Consider the following 24,388-nt stretch of genomic DNA (forward strand, 5'->3'; position numbering starts at 1 on the left):
AACTGAACTGTCCAACGGGGCAAACCGGAATTCGAACCCACAATCGTAGGTTGCTGACCTGCCCAAGGGACGCAACCCCTTAACTAAACATTAACTATTAAATATTTAAAATGTGTACAATGCTTCAATGCTTGGTACTTAATATGTTTAATGCCGTGTAACATTTTGTTATGTATAATGATGTTCATATTAACATAATTAGGTAACCCTTTGAAAAACTAAACGTACAGGAGAAGCACATATATCCTTGTTCAGGGCTCTATATGTTCCTATTCCCCAGTTGACATGAACTGAAAACACACAAGCGATTGAAAATATACCCGTTCAGGAGTGCAAGTATGTTGTCTGAGAGTGGACATCGCTTTATTGACTTCAATTACGGGAGCGAGAATGCGATATCGCTTTCTCGTCTCGAACTATGGCTTTCTCGTTTCGTGTTATCGCTTTCTCGCGGCCGTAATTTAAGTCGATAAAGCGATGTCCCCTCTCGGCCACCAAATGAAATAGCTGAGAGTCTTGTACGATGCATTGTAAACATCAAGCCGCGACAGAGCCATTCGCACGTGCATCGTGATCATCAACACATTTCTCGTGCAGCACACAAGGGCCACTCACACACTATTAATACACAGTACAAAGAATTCTGGTTAATTTTTCAAATACTTTAGAGAAAAGAATGCTTCGTACAAGTGTAACAGAGGGAATGTGTTTAAGTTAGAGAATATACTTGTAACTATCGGCTTGTGAATAAGAATCACCTCGCCCCGCGTTTCAAATTCACGAACCGACAGTTTTCCTAGGTTTTCCTGAACGGAATATCCATATGCTTATTTTAATATCCGACTACATTCGCCGACAACGGCCAGCGTTGAGAACTATGGTGAAGATCTTGCCGAGGTACCTTTCAGGTAGCAGGTAGCAGTGGTCTAGAGCCGGAATGACCTGACGTTGAATTCTTGTGACGTTGTGTAAAAATTTGATCTTTGTGGTTTCCAAGTATTAATAGATTTGTTAGTAATATTTGTTCATAGATTAGTAATCACTAATCAGTGATATGTTATTAGTTGTTTTACTGTGTTTTGTCGACAGGTTCGTAAAGGGTTTAAAGGTTTAATATGTCTAAATGTGCTTGAAATACTGCCGACATCACACTTAATCCTACTTGGGTTATACATTACAAGACAACCCGAACCCGAATAGGCAATCTGAAAGCGATATGTATATTATATATAGAATAGTAAACTCGAGCCCGCTTTCGCTCGTCAGATACCAGATCTATTCACGAGTTTCATAAAATTGGTATTACACGGGAGCGAATTTACTATTGTATGTATTACATGCTTTTATTACATAACTCTTTCTAAATTCACTATCGAGTGTGAATAGGCAGACATCTACGCGATCCACATCATAATCCAATCGAGTTTAACAGAATAATACACTTCAAACACGTCAAAAGTTTACACGTATGAATTTAATCCCATACAACGGCCTACCTTTAGTATTCAGGGATCCGTTACACATAGCTGTCGTATCGCCAAGGTTATAGCAACTTCCATACTTTAACGTAGACTTACGACTCGATTAATTCGATTATATATCCCGTACTTCAGTTATATTCGGTCGTCTATATTCTTTCTAAATACTCTTAGTCGGGTAAATTCACTTTATACAATACATGACAGCCTCCGTGGTCTAGTGGTAGAGCGTCCGCCCGGAGAGCGGAAGGTCCGGGGTTCGATCCCCGGCCGCGTCATACCAAAAGACGTTAAAAGATGGTACTGACGCTCGGCATTAAGGGGCTAAAACAAGGACTGGTCGGCTTGGAGTCAGTATACTGTGTCTGAGTGGGGTATTCATGTTAAACTGCGGCATGGTATCTCAGTGGGCTAGCACTATAAATCGGCATCAGTCCGGACTAGCACAAGCAGACACACACACGTGCATGCACGTCGCTATATAAGTGCAATAATCTTGGACGCGACGTTAAACCCAATTTCACCTCACCTTATACAATACATTCTAAATATATTGCCAATATTTCCTACATTATAATCCGCTCTCTGTATTTTTCAGTTTTTATCGTGTGCTGGAGCCCATACTTTATATTCAACCTGTTTCAAGTATACGGCTATGTTCCCCACACACCGACCATGGGAAAGATATCCACATTTGTTCAAAGTCTGGCCCCTTTAAACTGTGCCGCTAACCCTGTTATATACGGCATCTTCAGTACACGGATCTGCAGATACTTAAGGTAAGTTGGCAGGTAAAGGGCGAATGAAGACTTAGAACGTTGTTTGATGTTGGCCTTGTAGTTACTCCTCCCCTACACAGTGAGTGATAGTTATACAATATGCCCTGGATTTCCTCAACCCAAAGAACATATAACCTTTGTAATGCCGCGCGATTGGTTTCCGCCAATGACAATTCACAACAAATTCAGTGCATACAATATCTTAAACTGTTAGATCGACAAGATCGGCTTCCAAAACAATAACAATTTAAAGAAATAATTTCTGAAAATTTAGAAGACAGAATTCTGGACCAGGACCAATTCGTAAACCAAGATACAAAAAAGTAGATTGATCTTTTACCATATACTAATCGAGTGGTGGTCACATGGTCTGTTACGACTGTTAATGCTCTCTATTTTACCAGCACACTCTTTATGGCGAGTGGGAGTACGGTTTGGGATATTCCATCTCATTTCATAGACATGGGCGGTTGTTGTGTCAAATGACTTGCAAACCTGACAAATTTGTCTGCGTGTAATGGTAGAGGGATTTCCTGCAGATTCCCTGACCCGATGTCTTGTAAATTATTGTACAAAGAGTGCCGTTTATGTAATTAATAACAACGATTGATCTTCGAACGGACATTCCCAATTTGACACGACGAACGTCATTCCAGTATTGTCTAGACACTGTTTCCTTTCGACCTTTCGTGGGCTTCACAACCGACAAATAATGTAAAGTTTACATTTCACAATAGCATCTTACCGGTCATCATGAAATGATATGCATGCCATCTTGGGACGCACATAGCGAGACCACACACAGGAGAAACGGACATTATTAAATCTGAGATTCATCTGATTACTGAAAATATTATTTCCTTAATCTACCTGTTGTAAGTCCTCAAGCATCAAATGTGTTTAGAGTGCCAACATACAAATCTCGGATACACTAATTACTGTGACCACGACAAACCTCATGCTCTTTCTTCAACGACCGTCTTGTAAAAACTACTCTATAGAGATTGTTATTGGTAACGAGATTGACATGAACCATCCCAGCTAAAGACCAGCCAAGATGCTTTTCGTGTTTTGTGGACTTAATGAGAATGTCCTACAGAAATAATTCTTGATCAATTTGACGGCACGGGCCATTTTCCTGATGGCTCTTAAACCCCCGGTAAGTGTCTGGAACTAGGAGGAAGATCGTCTAATAATGTTTCTAGGACTTACCCCCTGGGGGCATCGGGCGGACGAGAGAGGAAAGCATAGACAATAAGACTATCTTTACTCTGTGCTTAGACAATCACCAAATTAAGACCGGCTGACAGAGTAAGCGGGTTGGGGGGTTCGTTAAGGCGTTTTCATTTCGTCAAGACAATAGTGTTTGTTCCAGTTTTTCTCGCCAGTGATCGTGGGATTTATGACAACCAATTATTGAAAGCAAACTTGGACTGTCTGTGACAAAGGGATTGCGCCGTTCCGTGTCAGTGTTCTGTGATGTGTCCTCCTTCAAGTAACCCGTCTATATTGACATAACATTCGATGTATAGTTAAGGTGTCAGTGCTGTCCTAATGTGATCCATGAAGACAGCTGCTGTGTGTCAACTGATTCTATAAATTATGTCTTGTCCAGTCCCGTCGCTTTTCACAGCAGTTAATGAACTAAGCGAACTATGGACAACCCTGTAGTTGGCTCTTTGAGAAATACGTAGATTATGAAACAGAAAAGTAGATAACATGTTTTCGTGGACATCTTCCTATGTAAGCAGTAAAGTACCACGCAAAATATTGCTTACTGCATTCATTTCCGAGTAGTTGTATCTGACAAATATTCCTCTATCTGCAAAATATATTTCTTATAAAACTTGAACTCTCTAGGAATGTCATAGGCATATTACTTCGTGCCTACCAGTCGAAAACCATATTCAGTGAAAACCTTACATTTAGAAGCTTAACAACCTAAAACTAATTCTTGTGCCTCTGTCAGCGTCCTGTTTCTCTATCATATATGTCGTGCATGCTGTGGTACCAGTCGAGGGAATCTTCATCGTATCCTTTTCCCTTTTAACTGTGCCAGGATAGTAGCTGTATTGTTTAACTGTACAAATCCCCACTTTCTAAATTCCTTAAATTCCTGAAGATGATCCTTACCTAATGCCGATTACTAATTCTCACTTATGACATGAGGGTCTGGAATCACATTATACTTTGTAAAAGAAAAGCTAATAAGTAATCATCGGACAAAATGAAATAAAATACATTTTACCCGAACTAAAATCGTATCACTTCATGATAATGTTCAGATAGCTTGGTTTCATAAACTAATTTAGGTACAATCGATGCGTCGCAGGCTCTTTCCTCAGGGTCACGCCTTTAAAGTAATCACATCCATGCCCTAATAGGGCGGCTAATGGTTCTGCATTGAAGCATTTTGCTTCCCGATTAGGGTTCGGTTCGGAACTTAAAATGTATTCTGAAACGTCTTCCCCCCCCCCCCCCCCCCCCCCCCCCAACACCCCCTCCCCCCACACACAATCGCTTCTGTGGCACTAGACCACTCAGTGCGCGACCGAAAGCATGGTCAGTTCTGTGAACGATGATATTCCGTAATCCCGAGCGCTAAGAATAAACAAAGTTACCTGCTCCTCAGATATATCTGGACAGAAGACATAACGTTTACTGCTTCATTGACTGCATGCTGTCGTAAAAATTGGATTGTCGTTTTAGAATGAGATAATGTCTCCAAAGATGATCTTCTATTTTTCGATAATCATTAATATCTCTGGCAACTGCGTTTGTGCCATCCCTGTGTGCAGCAGACCCAGGGCGCGAGACGTTGATTTTCAGCAAGCCGTGGCATGGGGTAAGCGTTACTTACGGTAAAGCAAAAGTGTTTTACGAGCACCTGTGTGCTGTTCATATGAAAAAAAACACGTGTGTGAGTATCGTGTTCCCAATCAACACGAAAACATCAAATTTGTGCGTCGTCAGGGAACATGCGCGTGCAAATTGTGAATCACGACCTTAAAGTCGAGGAGATATGAATATGAATATGTATTGAAAGCTGCATTATCTAATTAAAAATAAAATTATTTTTATTGAATTTAATATGAAGCACACCAAAAGCAGCACCTGCATGAGGCTGTACAGGGCGAAGTGTTCAGGCATGTTAACTTCATTGCCGAAAGTCTTTTCGAGAGACCGTCACATCAAAATGTCAGTTCTGAAATCCCGCAAAGAACGACGTGTCAAGAAAAGAAATGGAAGTAACTGTCAACTGTTTAGTGATTGATGAAATATGTAAATCTAACTGAAATGTTGAGGCTTCCATGGAGAAATTGATGTGCTTAGGTCATTAGAAGTTCATGAAGAATTATTGATTTTGGAATCCCATCTTGTTGAGAAAATCGTATCAGCAATGCAAAGTTCAGTTGCTCCAACAAATCACATGTGTACATTAGGTGAAGTTGTTGAGAAACACATGTAACTCTTTGGGAACACGAGTAGCTGTTAGGTTACATGTGTTTAATAGAAAAAAAAACAAGTGAAGCCGTTAGTTGGAAATGCAGGCATTTTATGTCATTATAAGCGGTTTTCACATTGACTTTCAGTATGTTTTGGTCCGTAGAGCATTAACCATCATTCAGTGAGGAAGTATGAACGTGGTTTTCGAAATCACAAATCTCGTTTTACTTTTCACCATTTCATTCGGTAGATATGTATCTGCCAGCTGTATTGTGTCAAGGCTTATAGCTCCTGAAGATGAGAGATTGAATGAATGTATTTTCAAAATGACTTTTAACATGTTATAGTTCGATAACAACAAACAGACTAGGACAATAGTACCAGCTATTGGTGGTGGATGCATAACTTCGGTAGATAGTGAAGAATGTATTTACCATTTAAGTATGGCTTCATTACGTGGTATTCTCAGGCACCAATGGTTGATTATAAATGAAGCTTATACACACAATCCGTGGATAAATGTATACACGTGTTTACTATGAATGTTTACTTGAAGCAGTATGGGTCGAACATATCAAGTTGTCAGATAGTATGTCACATTGCCTCACACTTCGAGTCATATATCCCAACAATTTGACACGAACTATGTCTCCAGAACCTACAGGATGTAAGATGTCATGATAATTTAATGTCGTTTCTTTTTAAGGCCCTCCAGTGATGGATCTTCATTTCCGATCCCATGTCACTACGCATAGAGAGTATAAGTCTTTCTTTCTTCGTTTCAGAAGAGTGTACGTGTTCCGGACGTTGTCTGAACGATGGTGCCGGTGCTGCAATGACGACTCCCCGCGAGGAACGTCTGCGACGGAGTACACCAGCATGTCGGAAACAGACGATATCCGCTTGACCGCTGACCCTGGAACGTCGACACGTGTTGGCAGGGTGCCATATGTGCGGCAAAAATTGTCGGAAGCGGACCGAGAAATCCTTTCTTTACACGTTACGTCTCATAATATTTGATATAATCAAATACGAAAAGTATTGCAGCAAAAAATAATCTTTTAACTCGGAGGAAAAAAATAACAGCTGATGGCAAAAAGGAAGAAGATCGAAACTACTAACTGTTTTCTCATCTGTGTTTTATTGCCGTTGGGGGCGGGGTGGGTGAAATGTACTTAGACATGTTGAAATACGGTATGATAATATATAAGTTGTTTATACAGTTGTACTATTGTTTGTATGTCAATATTATACTGTCAGTAATCATGATCAATGAGCAACCTCTGCCAGTGCAATGTCCGTGGCTAGGCAGGACCAGAGTCTCCGTGTTACAACTGACACTGTGGCAACTGTCCATGTCTAAGTAAGGCAGGACCAGAGTCTCTGTGTAACGACTGACACTGTGACGACTGACACTGTGGCAACAGTCCATGTGTATGTAAGGCAGGACCAGAGTCTCTGTGTTACGATTGACGCTGTGGCAACTGTCCATGTCTATGTAAGGCAGGATCAGAGTCTCTGTGTAACGACTGACACTGTGGCAACTGTCCATGTCTATGTAAGGCAGGACCAGAGTCTCTGTGTAACGACTGACACTGTGACGACTGACACTGTGGCAACAGTCCATGTGTATGTAAGGCAGGACCAGAGTCTCTGTGTTACGACTGACGCTGTGGCAACTGTCCATGTCTATGTAAGGCAGGATCAGAGTCTCTGTGTAACGACTGACACTGTGGCAACTGTCCATGTCTATGTAAGGCAGGACCAGAGTCTCTGTGTGACGACTGACGCTGTGGCAACTGTCCATGTCTATGTAAGGCAGGACCAGAGTCTCTGTGTGACGACTGACACTGTGGCAACTGTCCATGTCTATGTAAGGCAGGACCAGAGTCTCTGTGTGACGATTGACACTGTGGCAACTGTCCATGTCTATGTAAGGCAGGACCAGAGTCTCTGTGTGACGACTGACACTGTGGCAACTGTCCATGTCTATGTAAGGCAGGACCAGAGTCTCTGTGTAACGACTGACACTGTGGCAACTGTCCATGTCTATGTAAGGCAGGACCAGAGTCTCTGTGTTACGACTGACGCTGTGGCAACTGTCCATGTCTATGTAAGGCAGGACCAGAGTCTCTGTGTAACGACTGACACTGTGGCAACTGTCCATGTCTATGTAAGGCAGGACCAGAGTCTCTGTGTAACGACTGACACTGTGGCAACTGTCCATGTCTATGTAAGGCAGGACCAGAGTCTCTGTGTTACGACTGACACTGTGGCAACTGTCCATGTCTATGTAAGGCAGGACCAGAGTCTCTGTGTTACGACTGACACTGTGGCAACTGTCCATGTCTATGTAAGGCAGGATCAGAGTCTCTGTGTAACGACTGACACTGTGGCAACTGTCCATGTCTATGTAAGGCAGGACCAGAGTCTCTGTGTTACGACTGACACTGTGGCAACTGTCCATGTCTATGTAAGGCAGGATCAGAGTCTCTGTGTAACGACTGACACTGTGGCAACTGTCCATGTCTATGTAAGGCAGGACCAGAGTCTCTGTGTTACGACTGACGCTGTGGCAACTGTCCATGTCTATGTAAGGCAGGACCAGAGTCTCTGTGTGACGACTGACACTGTGGCAACAGTCCATGTCTATGTAAGGCAGGACCAGAGTCTCTGTGTGACGACTGACACTGTGACGACTGACACTGTGGCAAATGAACTCCTGGATCCTTGACTGCTGCAAGCAGGGTTAGTCAGTTTACACACACATCGTGTACTTCGGGGTCTGTGGGTAGACCCAGGATAATCTATCAAATCTATGTGCGACTGAATGTTGTTACGGCAAAGACCTAGCATGACACGGTCGACCTGAAGAACAACAATACAAGTGATGTTCATCAACATTTCGTGATGCTTGTGTGAATGTGGCTAATCTGAACCGTTACTGTTTAGATTATTTCCATGTTCTGACAGTGACTTATTGGCAACTCCAGTTGTTGTTTGTTGGGATGTATTTACATATGAGACAGATTATAATGTTCTTGTTCTTGTTCGGGTTATACAATCTTTTCTACTGAATCAGTACAGGATACCCTGATCATTAAATGTCATAATTGTTGTTTCATGACACATCACGTAGCAACAATGTTATCGTGCCACATCTATGTTTAACAAGGTGCTGCTTTAGAACATAAGAGCAATGTTCATTCAGAACAGTAACAATGGCTGGTATCGCGTAGCAGCACCCGTAGCATGGCACACCTACAATAAATGGGAGGCTGTGAGAGTTCCTTATGGTAGTATATTCTGCTTCAGGACATAAGGGACAGTCAATGTGTGAGGCGACTCTTATTCTATTTTTCGGTTCTCGGATTTGACCGATTGGAGCCAAAAGCCACACTCCCAGATTAAAGTCAATATATACTCACTCAAAAAGGTATGAATGAATGAGTATGGTTTTACGCCGCTTTTAGCAATATTCAAGCAACATTACGGCGGGGGACACCAGAAATTGGTTTCACACATTCTACCCTTGTCGGGAATCGAATCGGGGTCACTTGGCTACGCGACCGCCCCCCAAAAGGTATGAGGACGCCTTACATATGAAACAGACTGCAATCAGATGGCTGTGTTCAATAACATTGAAGTGGGTTACAAAATGCTCTATGCAACACATCCACTACAGAACACTACAGGGCGAGTACATGAGGTTAGTGCTGACTGGAATACCTGTTGGTTGTTTTTCGGCCTGAACAATTCATATCGACGAAGACACTGTTAAAGGTAGTAACACAACATATTAATATTTCCAAAGAAAGTAGGAGATTATGAAATATGATTGTTATCATCGGTCACCAGAAGAAAGAACAGCTTTGAAAAATGCCTGCCAGAGATAAACGGTTGCAGAACCAAAACCTAACGTCGCAATACTCCCGTAACAGTGCATCCTACGTGTACCTGGGTATGGGGTCATGCCTGATTTTGACATATAAACTCTCTACTCTTGCTCTACTGTAGTATGTGATCAGCTTTAGATGCGTCGTCTACAACATGATGAACGCCTGAGGGTAAATGGCCATACTTCGGCCATACTTCGAACTGGCAAACTGAGAGGTAACCCATATGTCAATCTCATTCAAATCAAATTATTAATTCAATGTGTCCAAGTCTGTAATTTGCAGACTTTGGAACAGGTTTCTGCAGACACAAAATGTTTATGATCGGCATCGCACTGGACGCCGTAGGTAAAAAAAATCGAGCCCCAAAAGCCAATCAAATCGTTGTTCACTAGCAAAAAGCCAACGGAGTTCAAGTTATCGAGCAGACAATCGTCTGCAAGTAGCGAATCTGCATGCTCGGCGACCACTTGCTATACCACGGTCAGCAAATCGACACATTCTAGCATGACGTCAATGGTGTTTGGAGCGTAGAAACCCGGGGAATCGCCGATGTAATGTTTCCAGATGTATTTTCTGGATAGGCGTGGTCCTGTCTTGGGGCGTCCCAACGAAACAGGTTTGGGCTGGGTCTGTATTGATATGCGTCGGAAGACTATTGCTGGCAGAACGCCACTGGATATTGTTCATGGAAGGATCATTTGACAGTACTACCTGAACAACACACTGGCGCTAATATACTGAATCGCAAATGAAACGTCAACCCAAGTAACATTGCTTGAAAAGTTGTCATTTAAAGATCTGGGTAATTTTTGTCATAGTTTCCAAAATTTAACATTAACTTGTCCGCAAAAATGAAATTTGATGATAAAAAAACAAAGCAGATGACAATAACACCGATCGCCCAAACGCATCACGGCAACGGCCATGGTAACCCGATGCACGTAGGTTCCGTGTAAATTGAAATGCACATGCGTTCCCCCATTTCTTGCCCTATAAAGATCCACCAAGATCGGCTAACATTCATTCGTTATTTAATTGCTACCACATGCCAAGATTGACAAGAAATCAGCGACATCAAGCCCTTGGACGATTGCAAGATGGACAAACCGCCCGGCAAGTAGCCAATGCATTTCAAGTCCACGTAAGGACCATATACAGGCTCGAGCAAACGGTACCAGACCACCAACACTACAGATGATCGACCACGTAGTGGAAGACCAAGGGTCACACCCGACGTCAAGATCGTCAGATTGTGCGACAGCATCTTCAAGATTGCTTTGTTACTGCTGCGGACCATGGGACACCGTGCGTCGATGATTGACGAGCAGACACCTCCACTATCACAGGCCACACCGAGGACCCATTCTGACACCACGTCATCGCCGGGACCGTCTTCAGTGGGCAACACAGCACCAGCATTGACGCCACCTGCAGTGGAGAAGAGTCCTCTCCTCAGACGAGAGTACTTTGATCAAGTCTTGAGACCACACGCCATACCTCATTTGGCACGTCGCCGCAACCACGAGTTTCTGTAACGTCCGTGCGCACACTGCGAGAGCAACAAGAGACTTCCTCCAACAGAATGGTATCAGAACTGTGCAGTGGCCTGCCCCCAGTCCCGATTTAAATCCCTTTGAGCACCTGTGTGACGAGATTTAAAGACGGCTGAATGACGTCCGACCAAGGCCGACAACTGCAGCTGAACTGCGTCAGGCGTTCCTCAGAATGTGGGCTCAAGTGCCTATGGCCTTCATCAACCGCCTCATCCATTCCATGTATCGACGTTACACGGCAGTCATCAATGCACATGACGGACACACGAGATACTGACTTGTGATGCCATTTTCTCAGAGACTAGTATTGTGTTTCACTTTAAAAACATTTAACGCTTTAATTTTAACCTTGATTTTCAGTTTTGCCAAGTTTCATCTTTTTTATATGTCTCAGAGTATGTTTACAGTTTCTGGACAAATAAGGTTTCTCATATATCTATCCAAGGTGACGTTTATTTTGCGGTTCAGTATAGTTTTGCCGTTTGGGCGCCATGCTTTCAAGACGATAATGACAAGACCTGTGTCCTGACCTTTCCCGATACAGGGTGTTTGTTTGTTGATTAACGCCGTACCCAGCAATATTCCAGCTATATGACGGCGGTCTGTAAATAATCAAGTCTGGACCAGACAATCCAGTGATTTATATCATGAACATCGATCCAGGCAATTGGGATAGGATGACATGCATCAACCAAGTCTACGAATGGCTGCCCTTGGTATTGCCCACTATTCCGCCTGAAGAGCTACCCCAAGCTGGCCCACGTTGGCGGGTGCTGGGTCTCTGGCGTACTCTCTGCCCGAGGACATCCTACAGATGCTCTATTGGGGACATGTCAGGGGACTTAACGGGCCAGTCCAATGTCCGTGTGCCTTGTCGGAGATAATCAGTGACTACCTGGGCACGCCGTGGTCTGGCGTTGTCATCTTCAGTTAAACATTTCTGCCGATGATTCTAACCAATCGAACAACGACAGGACGCAAAATTTCATCAACATGTTGCTGGCCAGTCAAATTTCCATTCACGATAACCAAGTCAGTTCGCCTGTTTTGTGTTATACCGCATCAAACCATGACACTACCGCCCCTATACCGATTATGGTCAAGAATTATGGCTCGGATATACCACTCGCCGCTTTCTGTGAATTGGAGGAAAAACATTGATTCGTCTGTAAACATGGTGTAAGGCCATTGGTGCACAGGTCATCCACGGTGTTGCCTACCCCACCCTAATCTTTGCCGCTTGGGTAAGCTATTAGGCAGGCTGCACAGTGCCGTATTTAACGGTAGATTCCTGTTATTGTACGGGATTCATTATTTACAACAGGAGGACATTTGAATGTATTGCCGAGGGCAAATAATGTTATGAGGCGATCTTGTCCAGGTTCCGCTTGTTTTAGGCACCCCCTACCTAAATCACCCCACTTATTCCACAGTCGAGAGATTACACGTTTTGATTTGCCAAACAGTCGGACAACTTTCTGTCATACACACAGCTCGCCGTCGGTAGTAACCGTATCAAATGCATCACCATATTTTGTTCCTTTTCAAACACCGTCAAACAAGGGTGTATATTTTCTTTTGCCAGGCAGTTGAGTCTGATTTCCACATCGACACCTTGGACATCTTGTAAAAGTCTCTTACTAACGTAAACGTCGAACAAAGTCAACGACACTCACCGTAATGCATTATTTATAGTTACTTCACACTCATGTGTATATACAGAACTCCCCTCGCCACAGATAATACCGATAATACAGTGAAGGCTTGACAAGCTGTATTACTATTTATTGCATACAATACCCATATGTCTTTTATATACTGAGTCAAATTAAAAACTTCACATTTTTAAAAGTAATCCCATATATGATATACAACGGACAAATGTATCAGAGAAGGTAATTTTTAATCCTTAATGTCCAAAGAAGGATTTTAATTAACGGTGGTAACCACAATTTGTTCCAAACACCTATGGTATTCGGTAATAACATCAACAGTTTAAATCATAAGTCCCAAGCACGAGAATCTGATGGCACACAAGTTCAGTAGCATGTATCGCCACCATGTGCGTTGACAACTGCCACACAACGCCTCCGCATAGACCTTGTGATGCTTGTGAACACATGATTGGGAAGACGACGCCATTGTTGCTACAAAATTGTGCCAAGATCTTGCAAATTCTGTGGTTGGTTCCGGAGAGTGCGGAGACTTCTGCCAAGAGCATCCCAGACGTGTTCGATGGGATTGGGGTCGGGAGACCTTGACGGCCAGTCCATGAAGTTGGCTCCCGCATTCTGAGGAAATTCCTTGTCAAAATTGCGGCGTGGGGTCTTGCATTGACGTGTTAGAAGATAAAACCATGTGCTGCCATAAAAGGCAGAAGTTCTGGTGCCAGTACCTGGTCGCGGTAAGCAGCAGCGTTGAGGTTGCCACGGATGATAAGAAGCCTGGATCGTGCATTGCCACAGAAAGCACCCCTAACAATGACACTTCCGCCTCGAAATCTGTCAACTTCCTGTACACAACACTGGGCGTAACGTTCATGACAGCTCCTCCACACTCTCGCCCTACCATCAGCAAATCGAAGATGAAGATGACTTGATTCCAATTCCAATTCCATCGTAAATGTCGCTGTGCCAACAATTGACGTTGACGTCTGTGTAATTGAGTCAGAATCGGCCAGCAGTATGGCCGTCGTGTTTGAAGGTGAGAAGTTCTCAGACGGTTTCGAACAGTTGACGCACTCAGTCTACCCCTAAACAGTTCATTTCTGGTTGATGTAGCCGTCAAAAATCGGTTACGGAGGTGACGTAAGACAATCGGACGATCCTCTGCATGTGACGTCACACGTGGTCGACCTGGCCGAGGGCGATCAGCGGTGGTACCCGTTTGCTGTAGACGCGTCTGTAAATCATCAACAGTCCGTCGACTACAACCTATCGTCCTTGCGACTTCAGCTACGGACGTTCCAGTATGCAACATGCCGATGGCACGTTCTCGTTGCACATTTGAAAGGCGTGGCATGACAAATGGCCGTAAAGACTTTTGTTTTCTTTTGTTTTTCTTTTTTTGTTAATGACTGCTAACAAGTATGGCTGAAAACACGTGCGGTATTATAGCCACGTGACCAGTTGCATGTGAAAAAACACTTTTGCCACTATAGTGCTGTGCACATGATTTTTATCGATTCACCTGCACAAAAACGGGTGTTATCTGAAGACAATACGTGGCCATTACTGTTTAAAAACACAATAAGGGCCCACAATGATAACTGGTCAAAATGTTAAAATTTTAGGATTGTGAAGTTTTTAATTTGGTTCAGTATATATCGCCTCCAGGCTAGATTAAATGCTACCATCAGCAACAGGGATGACATCGCAGTGGCTGACCTCGTGTCACTGCCGCACGTCAAGACACTCAAATGGACTGGAACCTCGTGCAGGATTGGTTCCACGTGACCAAGAAACTGCATGGAACCCGACCGAGACACAAGGAAGGTACATCGGGGACATCACCGTTAGGCGCCGACTTCGATTGACGGATGAACACAATAGACTACCAGTTCTGACATGACCGCATCATCAGGCATGTCCCCACTGGGCCCTAATTAGAGTTAAATGGCTATATCAACAATGTCGGACCATCTGGTTGTGAGGTCGTCTTCGTGATGACCCTTCTTCGAGTGTGGTGACTGAATGATGAACGGTATACTGACAACTACATGTATGTTCAGGGAAGAGATTTTGTTCGATGTGGTATCGGTCATAACAGAAAACTGCCTATGCCATCTTTCAAATTGCTTGGGGTGGTAGAAGATATTGCGTGATAGCCTAACAGTTCATACATGAACGACAGGATGAAGTCCGAGGATGTACCCACCTTTTTGTTAGACATCCAAATTAACAATGTGAGCACATCGCTAAGATAACTGCAACAGCAAGACATCGCCACCATATATGGCGTTTGACGTTACCAGAGTACCTTCCATGCACAGTCCCTGTGCCACACGACGACAGCAGATGATTAATGTCCATAAGATGAGAATACGCATTTATAAGAAATAAAACCTTAACACAAATATATCTATTATCTTTTTATCATAAGAATTTAAAACCTAACATCAAGATTTCAAATTGCATTTGAGTACATTAATTTCCAGATTTTTTTTGTATTGAAACATTTGTCTAATTTGTTATTCCGGCATATTTGCAATGTATTTACAAAAGATTATCCTTTTCCCCAAGTATTATCAGCGAGAGTAACTGATAGAAACGTCAGTAAACGGTCTTGCTACATAATGTAAGTGAACTTGTGGCTATTTGAATAAGTACACAATTCAGAGTTAAATTCCTTTGTTTTTTTAAGTAGATCAAAACGCTGTGAGAATACAAGTCACGGGGAATGAGAAAGTGGGTTTCATCTTCCAAACTTTAACATCTTAATATTCACACTCTATCTTCTAGTGGTTGGGGAGGCTTAGAATACCAGTCTCTACTGATGGGGGTCAACAGCCACATCTGAATTGAGATGATAAGTTTCGTTGATCACCCCTCACAATCCACTAACCACGGGTACTTACAGAATTATCAAACTTGAAAAGCCTATATGTCCTGAGCTTGTTGTCATTCTTTTCATTGTTATCATCCCGCACGTCTGTAATCAATGTTGCCCCATCTTCATTAACGAGATTATCTTTTAGAAAACACACTTTTCGTTTTACACTCCAACTTTCATTTAATATCCAATTTGCTTCGAAACGGTTTGTTAAGTTTAATACTCTTTGTCTAGGGATCTGTTCTATAGGAGTGACCATTCGTGATTTTTTCTTCTTGACACATCTTTAATATTGCCTAAACAGTTGTACCGTTTGTTCCACAATGGTTGAAGTCCGTCCTATGTCTCCTTTCACAGCCAGATTAGAAATGTTGATCCGATACCAAGGAACACGCTCTGATTTAAACAACTTGTACTCTGTATGCATTAATTCCCGATACCCCGGCTCCGTACAACTGGTGGCAGGGACCATAGTGATGCATCTAATTATCGACCAATATCACAAACAAGCTCTGTGTGCAAAACCATGGAACGTATGGTAGATAATCGACTGGTGTGGTACCTGGAAACTGATAAGTAACATTCAAAACATTCAAAACAGAAGTACCATTGACCATCTGGTACGTTTAGAATCCTTTGTCAAAAACGCAATTGTCAATAATCAGCATGCAGTTTCAATCTTTTTTTATTTAGAAAACGCGTACGATACTACTTGGAAGCATGGTATTTTAAAAGATCTACATAATTTGTGGTTAAGAGGCCGTTTGCCTCAATTTATATCCCAATTTTTAACAGACCGACAATTTCAGGTTCGTGTGGGTTCCACCCTGTCTGACCATTATAATCAGGATCAGGGCTACCCACAAGGCAGTATTTTGTCTGTAACTCTGTTTAGTATAAAGATTGATAGTCTGTCAAAGGTTTTAAATGATTCCATTGATGGTTCCCTTTTTGTGGACGATTTTAATATTTCATGTCATGGCAAAAATATGCATACCATCGAGAGACAGGTGCACCAAAAATGGTGTCTCGAAAATGGTTTTAAGTTTTCCAAAGCTAAGACCAATTGTAATCATTTCTGTAGGAAATACAAGCATCATAAAGATCCTGAGCTATTTTAACATGGCACTCCTATAAAGGTTGGTGAAGAGACAAAGTTCCTGGGTCTCATTTTCGATCACCATTTGACTTTTAAGCCACATATTAATTAAAACTAAATGCCTGAAGGCTCTAGATTTGTTGAAAGTTGTTGCCAATACAAAGTGGGGAGGTGATCAGACATCCGTCCTCCACTTGTAAAGGTCTCTGATCCGCTCTAAATTAGATTATGGCTCCATCGTTTATGGTGAAGCCTGTAAGAGCAATTTACAAAAGTTAGATTCGATTCACCATCAGGGCCTACGACTCTGTCTTGGTGCCTTTCGAACATCTCCTGGTGACAGCCTATATGTAGAAGCTGATGAACCGTCATTGTATCAAATTATCACAACAATACATTACTAAATTACATTCTAATCCATTAAACCCCACATACAACTGTGTCTTTCAACCACTCTACGAACAACTTTTTCACAGTAAGCCTAAGCTGGTCCCACCTCTAGGCATTCGGATTAAGCCCCACATTACAGCTGCAAATATTGAGTAAGATAATATTGTTACTTTCAGGCTTTTGTCTTCTCCTCTTTGGCAACTTGTCAAACCGGAAGTAGACTTTACTCTTACCCATTTTATAAAATCAGACACAAATCAGTTAATATATATACAAGAATATATACAAGTTAGAAATAAATATGAATCCCACCGTTCCAAGGATGGTAGCACTGTCTCCAGTGCTACTGTCATTGGATCAAAAACAATATCATCCCGATTACCTGACCATAGCTCAATTTTCACAGCTGAAGCCAAAGCCATTTTAACGGCTTTGGAATAAATTCAAAAACATTCCAGCAGTAATCTTCTTTTCAGATTCACTTTCTTGTCGACAGACTTAAAAAATCGAGCTCTTCATGTCATCCATTCATGTTAGATATTTTAGAATTGTACTATGACCTTCCTACTGACCAAGTCAACATCGTCTTTTGCTGGTTGCCCAGTCATGTTGGAATCACGGGTAACACTACAGGTGATGCTGCAGTAAAGGCAGCTCTCAACAAATCTGTGACACCTCTTCTTCTACCATACAGCGACTACAAACCTTTAATTAGTTGCTTTATCAAAGACCTTATGCAGAAGAAGTGGGACACCCAAGTAGGTACTAATAAATTCCATGCAATAAAACCAACTATCGGTTACACTTACTTGGGTCCAGATTTGATGAGGTCATTATGTGACGATGTCGTATAGGCCACTTGAGATATACCCATGAATACCTATTGAAAGGTGAGGATCCTCCGTTTTGCATCCCTTGTGAAGAAAGAATCACATGCTTGACTGTATTGATTTTTCCATCACAAGGGATACATATTATAGTGTAAAAACAGTCAAGGACCTTTTTAGTCATGCCAATTCTCATTAAATAGTATGCATTTTAAAGGAAATTGAATTATTTCATAAATTTTGATGTACATAAGATGTTTTTTTTTAAATATTGGTAGTGCTAATTAATAACTTAGATTGTTAGTGGCTGTACCCTCGAGGGGGGTTGATGTAGCGTAAAATTATTGTCCCCCGAAGAGGGTATGTAAGTCACAAATCATTCCAAGTTTATGTTTATGCATGCCAGAATTTTAAAACGTAGTATATTTGTCATTTTAATATAAGGCTTGACTGGTAAACTATCGCCAGTGACTGAAGGGTTGATATAAATCCTGGTATGGTGATCTCCCTTTAGTTACTGACGATCTCTAGCCCATTTTTATATTGTGTTGTTCACTTATTTTTTTCTGCTTTTAGATGTTCCTCAACTAGATTTAAATCTTATCTGTGATATTCTAGTTATCATACTGTCCTTCGATGACAGGTTTTATAAAGACTAAATATATGTATATTTAATGTATAACTTCTCGTCACGGTATGGCTGAAATATTGCCGATGTGACGTTAAATATTAAGTCTCTCACTCACTGTACAACCGGTTTCACCAGGGCGTCATACAATTGGGTAAAAGACATTCCACGACATATCATGGATTCAGCACACAGTGCTAACAGGGCACGGCTTGTAGATAATTCTGTTACAGTTTTATGCATGTCCATGTGCTCCTTTAACCAGATTCCTTAATATCTACAGGATTCCACACACAAAAACTGGAAAGCTAACTTTCTATTAGATTTGATTCCAATAAATTTACACTTGGAATAAACGGAACTATTTTGTATATCTTGACAAGTGAATGATGCAAATTTTGTCGCAAAACGTTTAGGACGCCGGGAAAATAATGAAGAGCCGTGTTCCATGCATCAGCTCACGACAGAGAACTACAAGAATGAAATATACTCTGCAAAAATAGAAACGCAAAAGTAGTAAAATCGTAAATATTTCACAGAGCTGCCGAAATCCAAACAAAATTAATACGAAAAACGAATTCGTCATTCCTGCATGGACTGGGATTGATTTGTGTGAAAAGAATGAGGTATTGCATAAAAGTTGGTGAGCAGATGAACAAATCTCAAAAATACAACTTCGTGAGAGCCTGGCGCCGAAACACACCAACATGTGCAACAACGTGCAACAACACGTTACCAGACACACGGGACAGCAAGGGACCTTTCTAGATCCGGTCGATCCGACTTGTTCTTGTACTGGTAAATGTACCACAATCAGTCAATGTGTGCAATGTGAAGTCATTGGTCTGGTTAGAACGTGGACTAGCTTTTGAGCCAGATGAAATGCTTTTTAATTTTATTCACTGCCGAAAATAAATTGTTCTTAAATTGTGGTGTGATGTAATGGATCCACTCGTCGTAACAACTCTTTTGTGGCTTTTCAACTCTGTGAACCGCATACAGTTCGTAAATGAAATTACACACAAGAGTGGCCACAAAATTGACTGTGTGATCACTAAAGAGGATCAACCTTGTGTTAAAGTCACCAGTGTCATCAACATGCAAATGTCTGACCATTTCTTGATAACTTGTGGTCTTGACATTGACAGACCGCCGTAGCCAAAGAAACCCATCAGATGCAGGAACATCAAAAGGATGGACACAGACGCATTTCGGTAAGATCTATCATATTAATCCCTTCTGATCCTCCACCAAACCCGGAAGAACCAGCTGAACTCTACAGCTTTTGGAACTTCTTGACAAGCATGCGCCTGAGAAAGTGAAGCTGATAACAAACAGGCAAAATTCATTCTGGATCGTGTACCCTGAGGTTACTGGAGCAAAGTCGAATAAGAGAAGAGCAAAAAGGACTTGACGCAATTCTCAGCTGGAGATTCACCGACAGATTTACTGTGCATCCAGAAACAAGGTCACCGTTGAAATGAAGAGAACCAAACAGAAGTTCCTGAATTTTGTCAGACTCACTATATAGACTTGTTCAGCTTGCTCGGCGAGGATTCTTCTCAGCCTCTTACCCATACAGGAGATTCAGAGGTCATAGCTGACCTATTTCAGAAGTTTTTCGCTGCAAAGATAAATAAGATTCGTGCGCCCATGATGCAATTGCTGAGTGCGGCGTTAAACAACAAACCAACAACTGGTGAAAGATTGTCCAAGCATCTGTCCAGCAACAATCTCTATGAGCCTTACCAGTCTCCATACGGAAGCAAGCGCAGCACTGAGACAGCTCTGATCAAGGTTCTTAACGACTTACGAGTCGGCATAGACAACAAGAACGCTGGTTTACTGGTTCTGTTAGGTTTAAGTGTGGCTTTTGACACCATTGACCACGACAGTCTTCTTGCACGCCTCAGAACTGAATTCAGGATTGATATTATCTTGACATCAGTCTGTTCCTAATGGTGGATCATTGTCTGAGAAAGTGCTGCTCAAGTGTGGGGGTCCCACTGGGTTCTGTGCTTGGACCAGTATTATTCACCTTTTACACAAAGGAATAAGGTACAACGATTGATAAGCACCAGATAAGTCGTCATTCCAATGTTGATGTCACGGGGCTCCATGATGTCTGCAGATCCACACCATCAGATGAAAATGCAGCATTGTTGCTCTTCGACGAATGCTGCAGTAACATTAAGTTATGGATGTTTGAAAACAAGCTGAAGATTAATGACGAGTGTCTTTTGGGTGGTCCAAAGGGTCTAAGAGCGCAACGTGGCGCTGAATCATTATAGTTCAATGACACTACCATTCCCCTGTCAACGAAATCTTGGGGCTACCATATATCCGAAACCTGTTTTCTCATTCTTAGGAACATAGCGCACATCCGCAAATTATTAACTCAGCAGTCATCTATCAGCAGTCTTGTGTTTAGTTGAGACAAGGCTGGACTTGAGACTTGAGAAAATGGATTTTTAGAGATATCAAACAATCTCTTGAAAACAATGTCCGTCCGTAATGTAGATGTATATCTGAATGTCTGAACAAGGGCCAAAAACAATAATTGACTGGACCAATTTTCGGACTCACTCTTGACAAGTATCTCTTAGATAAGCATGCAAACTTTCATTCATGTAACTTCAGTAGTTTCTGAGATAATTTGTCCCCTTTTCACGCAGTATGCTATAAGATGAAAAGCACGGATCAGGGGCCATAATTCTGTAAAAAAATGAATGAACGACACATTTGAGATCGTGACCAGTCCCATCAGTGTGTACAATTTCATTTCTGTAACTTGAATAGTTTTCGAGAAAATTTGCCCACATTGAGTAGCGGACGGACCGTAAGAAGGACAACTCCGTTCCTATAGCCCCCGCCCCCAATTCGTGGCAGGAGATAATAACAAAAGTTCAGGTATGGACGGATTTTCTTTCGAGTTCTTTAATGCCTACTATAGAGATTTGAGAAAATGGGTTTTTAGATATATCAAACAAGTTTTAAGAACAATATTGTCTCAAATATTGAACAGAGGTGTAATTATACGTATACCAAAATCCGTAAGGCTGCTAAAAAAACAGGTGCCCAATTGCATTGCGTGTATGGAATAATATAATCAGCTCTTGTATTACTAATAGACTAAAAACTGCTTTGGACATATATACTACTTATTCACGAGAACAAAACTGAATTTATCCCTGGAAGGAGTATCAGTGAAAACATAAGACTAGTATATACATGTACACGAAAGTTAAGCACTCCCTAATAGTATGTATGATAATACACTACCATAATGCTTAATGTTGATGGCAATATTCATTATCATATTTATGTTGTTTTGTCCGAATAATGTGACTGTTCATGCGTGATGGTGACGTCCCAATTTCCCGTGTTTGGCACGTGCATCATGCCTCCCTAGCACTCAGCAAAAGACAGTATGTTCACGCAGCAAATACTGGTACTGAAAACGGTGTAAACTGATTTGTGTAGTCGTCAAGTCAGAAATGGCAAGGAGGAGAGTATGTGATGCACTAAGATGGAGAATCATTGGTATGCATGCCACTGGGATGTCTATCAAGTTGACTGGACGTCAACTGGGTTACCATTACTCAGTAATCAGCCAATGAGTGTGAAAACACGCCCAAACCAATTCAGTAAAGTACCTGCCACGTACAGGACGCCCTCCTGTGACGTCAGGACGTGAAAACAGGATATGACAACGATAAGTGCGAAGAAATCCATTTGCGACGAGCACCTACATGAGGTGTAATTTGTTACCCCATAGACATCTGTCTGGCCAAAAATTGCGGAATCGTTTAAGAGCTGCTGGAATGAGGGTCTCAAGAGTCGTCAAACGCCCCTAACTGGTACAACGTCAATGGAGACTGCGATTACAATGGTGTTTGGCACACCAAGAGTGGTACCTCAGAACATGGAGACGTATCTATTAGTCAGATGAAAGCAGGTTTTAGCTGCATGTGAATGATGGCCGAACGAGAGTGTGGAGGCACCAAGGTACAGCATACTGGCATCAAGACCCTTGTTCATGGACGACAAGGCTAGACCCCACTGGTGTTTGGGCAACCATATCTCAATTAAAATTTCATTCTGGCTCAAAATTGTTTGTTCTCAGATGGTTGCTCTTCACAAACATATTGCTTTCTCCAACTTCACTCTGTCCTTTTTATCATTTTCGTGATTCATATTTACGATACAGAAAATTTCTGGGGGGTGCTTAACTTTTTTTAGGTGTATTTTCATGTTTGAGACAAAGAAACAAAATAGAAATAGTTTCCTGCTGTTGATAGATTTTGATGCAGTATCCAAACAATTGATCGGTTTGAACGTTAAGATAACTTAAATTCGGACCAATCGTGATAAAATTAAAATGAATTTTAACTAAAAATGCCATATCATGTGTTATTCAATATGGCCATCTTTCAGACTTTTTACCGTAACCCTAGAGGATGTAGACACAGTGATCGTATTTCGCCATACTTATTTTTGTTCATTGCTGAAATTGTAGGTACGGTATAATAATCCGAATAACACATCAATATTAAAGCAATAGTACTGAATGACAAAGAAAGAAGCTAGGAAAAATACGCAGATGATACTCAACTTTTCCTGGACGGTTCAGATAATAGTCTCAGGTCCTCTGTGGATACCCTTTCTGCTTTTTAGAAAATGTCGAGTAAATTAACGTTGATGAAACCAAGGCAATATGAATTTGAATCAACGTAACACCTTTGTGTAATAAATAAATTCTTAGACGAAACAGGGGGGGTCCGGTAGCCTAGTGGTTAAAGCGTTCGCTCGTCACGCCGAAGACCAGGGTTCGATTCCCGACATGGGTACAATGTGTGAAGCCCATTTCTGGTGTCCCCCGCCGTGATATTGGTGGAATATTGCTAAAAGTGGCGTAAAACCACACTCACTCACTCACTCACTCACTCACTTAGACGAAACAAAAACGAATTGATGGTAGTGGGCTACGTGAACAAATTTACTGTCAAGGTTGGAATAATACTGTCTGGGTAGTCAGCATGAAAAAAAGTTTGATTTGAACAGATTTAAATAGAAGTGATATTGTTGAAAACTGTTCTGATAAAAACATTTTGGGTCGTTTTTCTAGTCCATGTATTTTCTCATGGTATTTCAACTACCATGTTTTGGCTGCAAATATTTTTAAACGCCCGCATGTGGATTTAAGCCAGAACGCATACTCGCCGTCTTGTTGACTACAAGAGACAAAAAACATTTCAATAATCATAAAACATCTCTTCTAAAAGCAATGTCCGCTGTACAATTCCGACTGCATAATGTTTGCTAGTTTGTTTGTTTGTTGTTTAACGCCACACTCAGCAATATATCAGTCATGTGTGTCACTTACAACAGTGACTTAGCTTTAGGCACCCACATAATAAAGAAACATGATTTTAATCTGTGACTCATTTCTGAAGACGTGAAGACGTGACCACATCCGTGGTCTAGTAGTACAGCGTCAGTCCGGAGAGAGGAAGATTCATCTCTTGGTGTTCGACAACCGGCCGCGTCATACCAAAAGACGTAAAAGGATTATACCTGTTGTTACCCCACCTGGCGCTGGTATTAAGGGACTAAAACAAGGATTGGTCGGAGTCAGTATACTGTGTTTGTTTGTTGTTTAACGCTGCACTCAGCAATATTCCAGCTATATGACGACGGTCCGTAAATAATTGAGTCTGGGCCAGACAATCCAGGG

General features: G+C 41.8%; 1 protein-coding gene across 1 annotated transcript in view; it reads left to right on the forward strand.

Annotated features, from left to right (window-relative positions):
* Positions 1–6,817, forward strand: part of LOC139463353 (cardioacceleratory peptide receptor-like) — a 40,040-nt gene extending 33,223 nt beyond the window's left edge. The window contains exons 9-10 of the mRNA XM_071244606.1: positions 2,077–2,257; positions 6,490–6,817. Of these exons, the coding sequence (XP_071100707.1) occupies positions 2,077–2,257; positions 6,490–6,724 (416 nt within the window). The 3' untranslated portion in view covers positions 6,725–6,817. The remainder of the gene's footprint in view (positions 1–2,076; positions 2,258–6,489) is intronic.
* The last annotated feature ends 17,571 nt before the right edge of the window (positions 6,818–24,388 follow it).

This window comes from Haliotis cracherodii, unplaced genomic scaffold (genome assembly GCF_022045235.1).
Source record: "Haliotis cracherodii isolate W230 unplaced genomic scaffold, xgHalCrac1.p SCAF_16, whole genome shotgun sequence".
Classification (NCBI taxonomy): Eukaryota; Metazoa; Mollusca; class Gastropoda; order Lepetellida; family Haliotidae; genus Haliotis; species Haliotis cracherodii.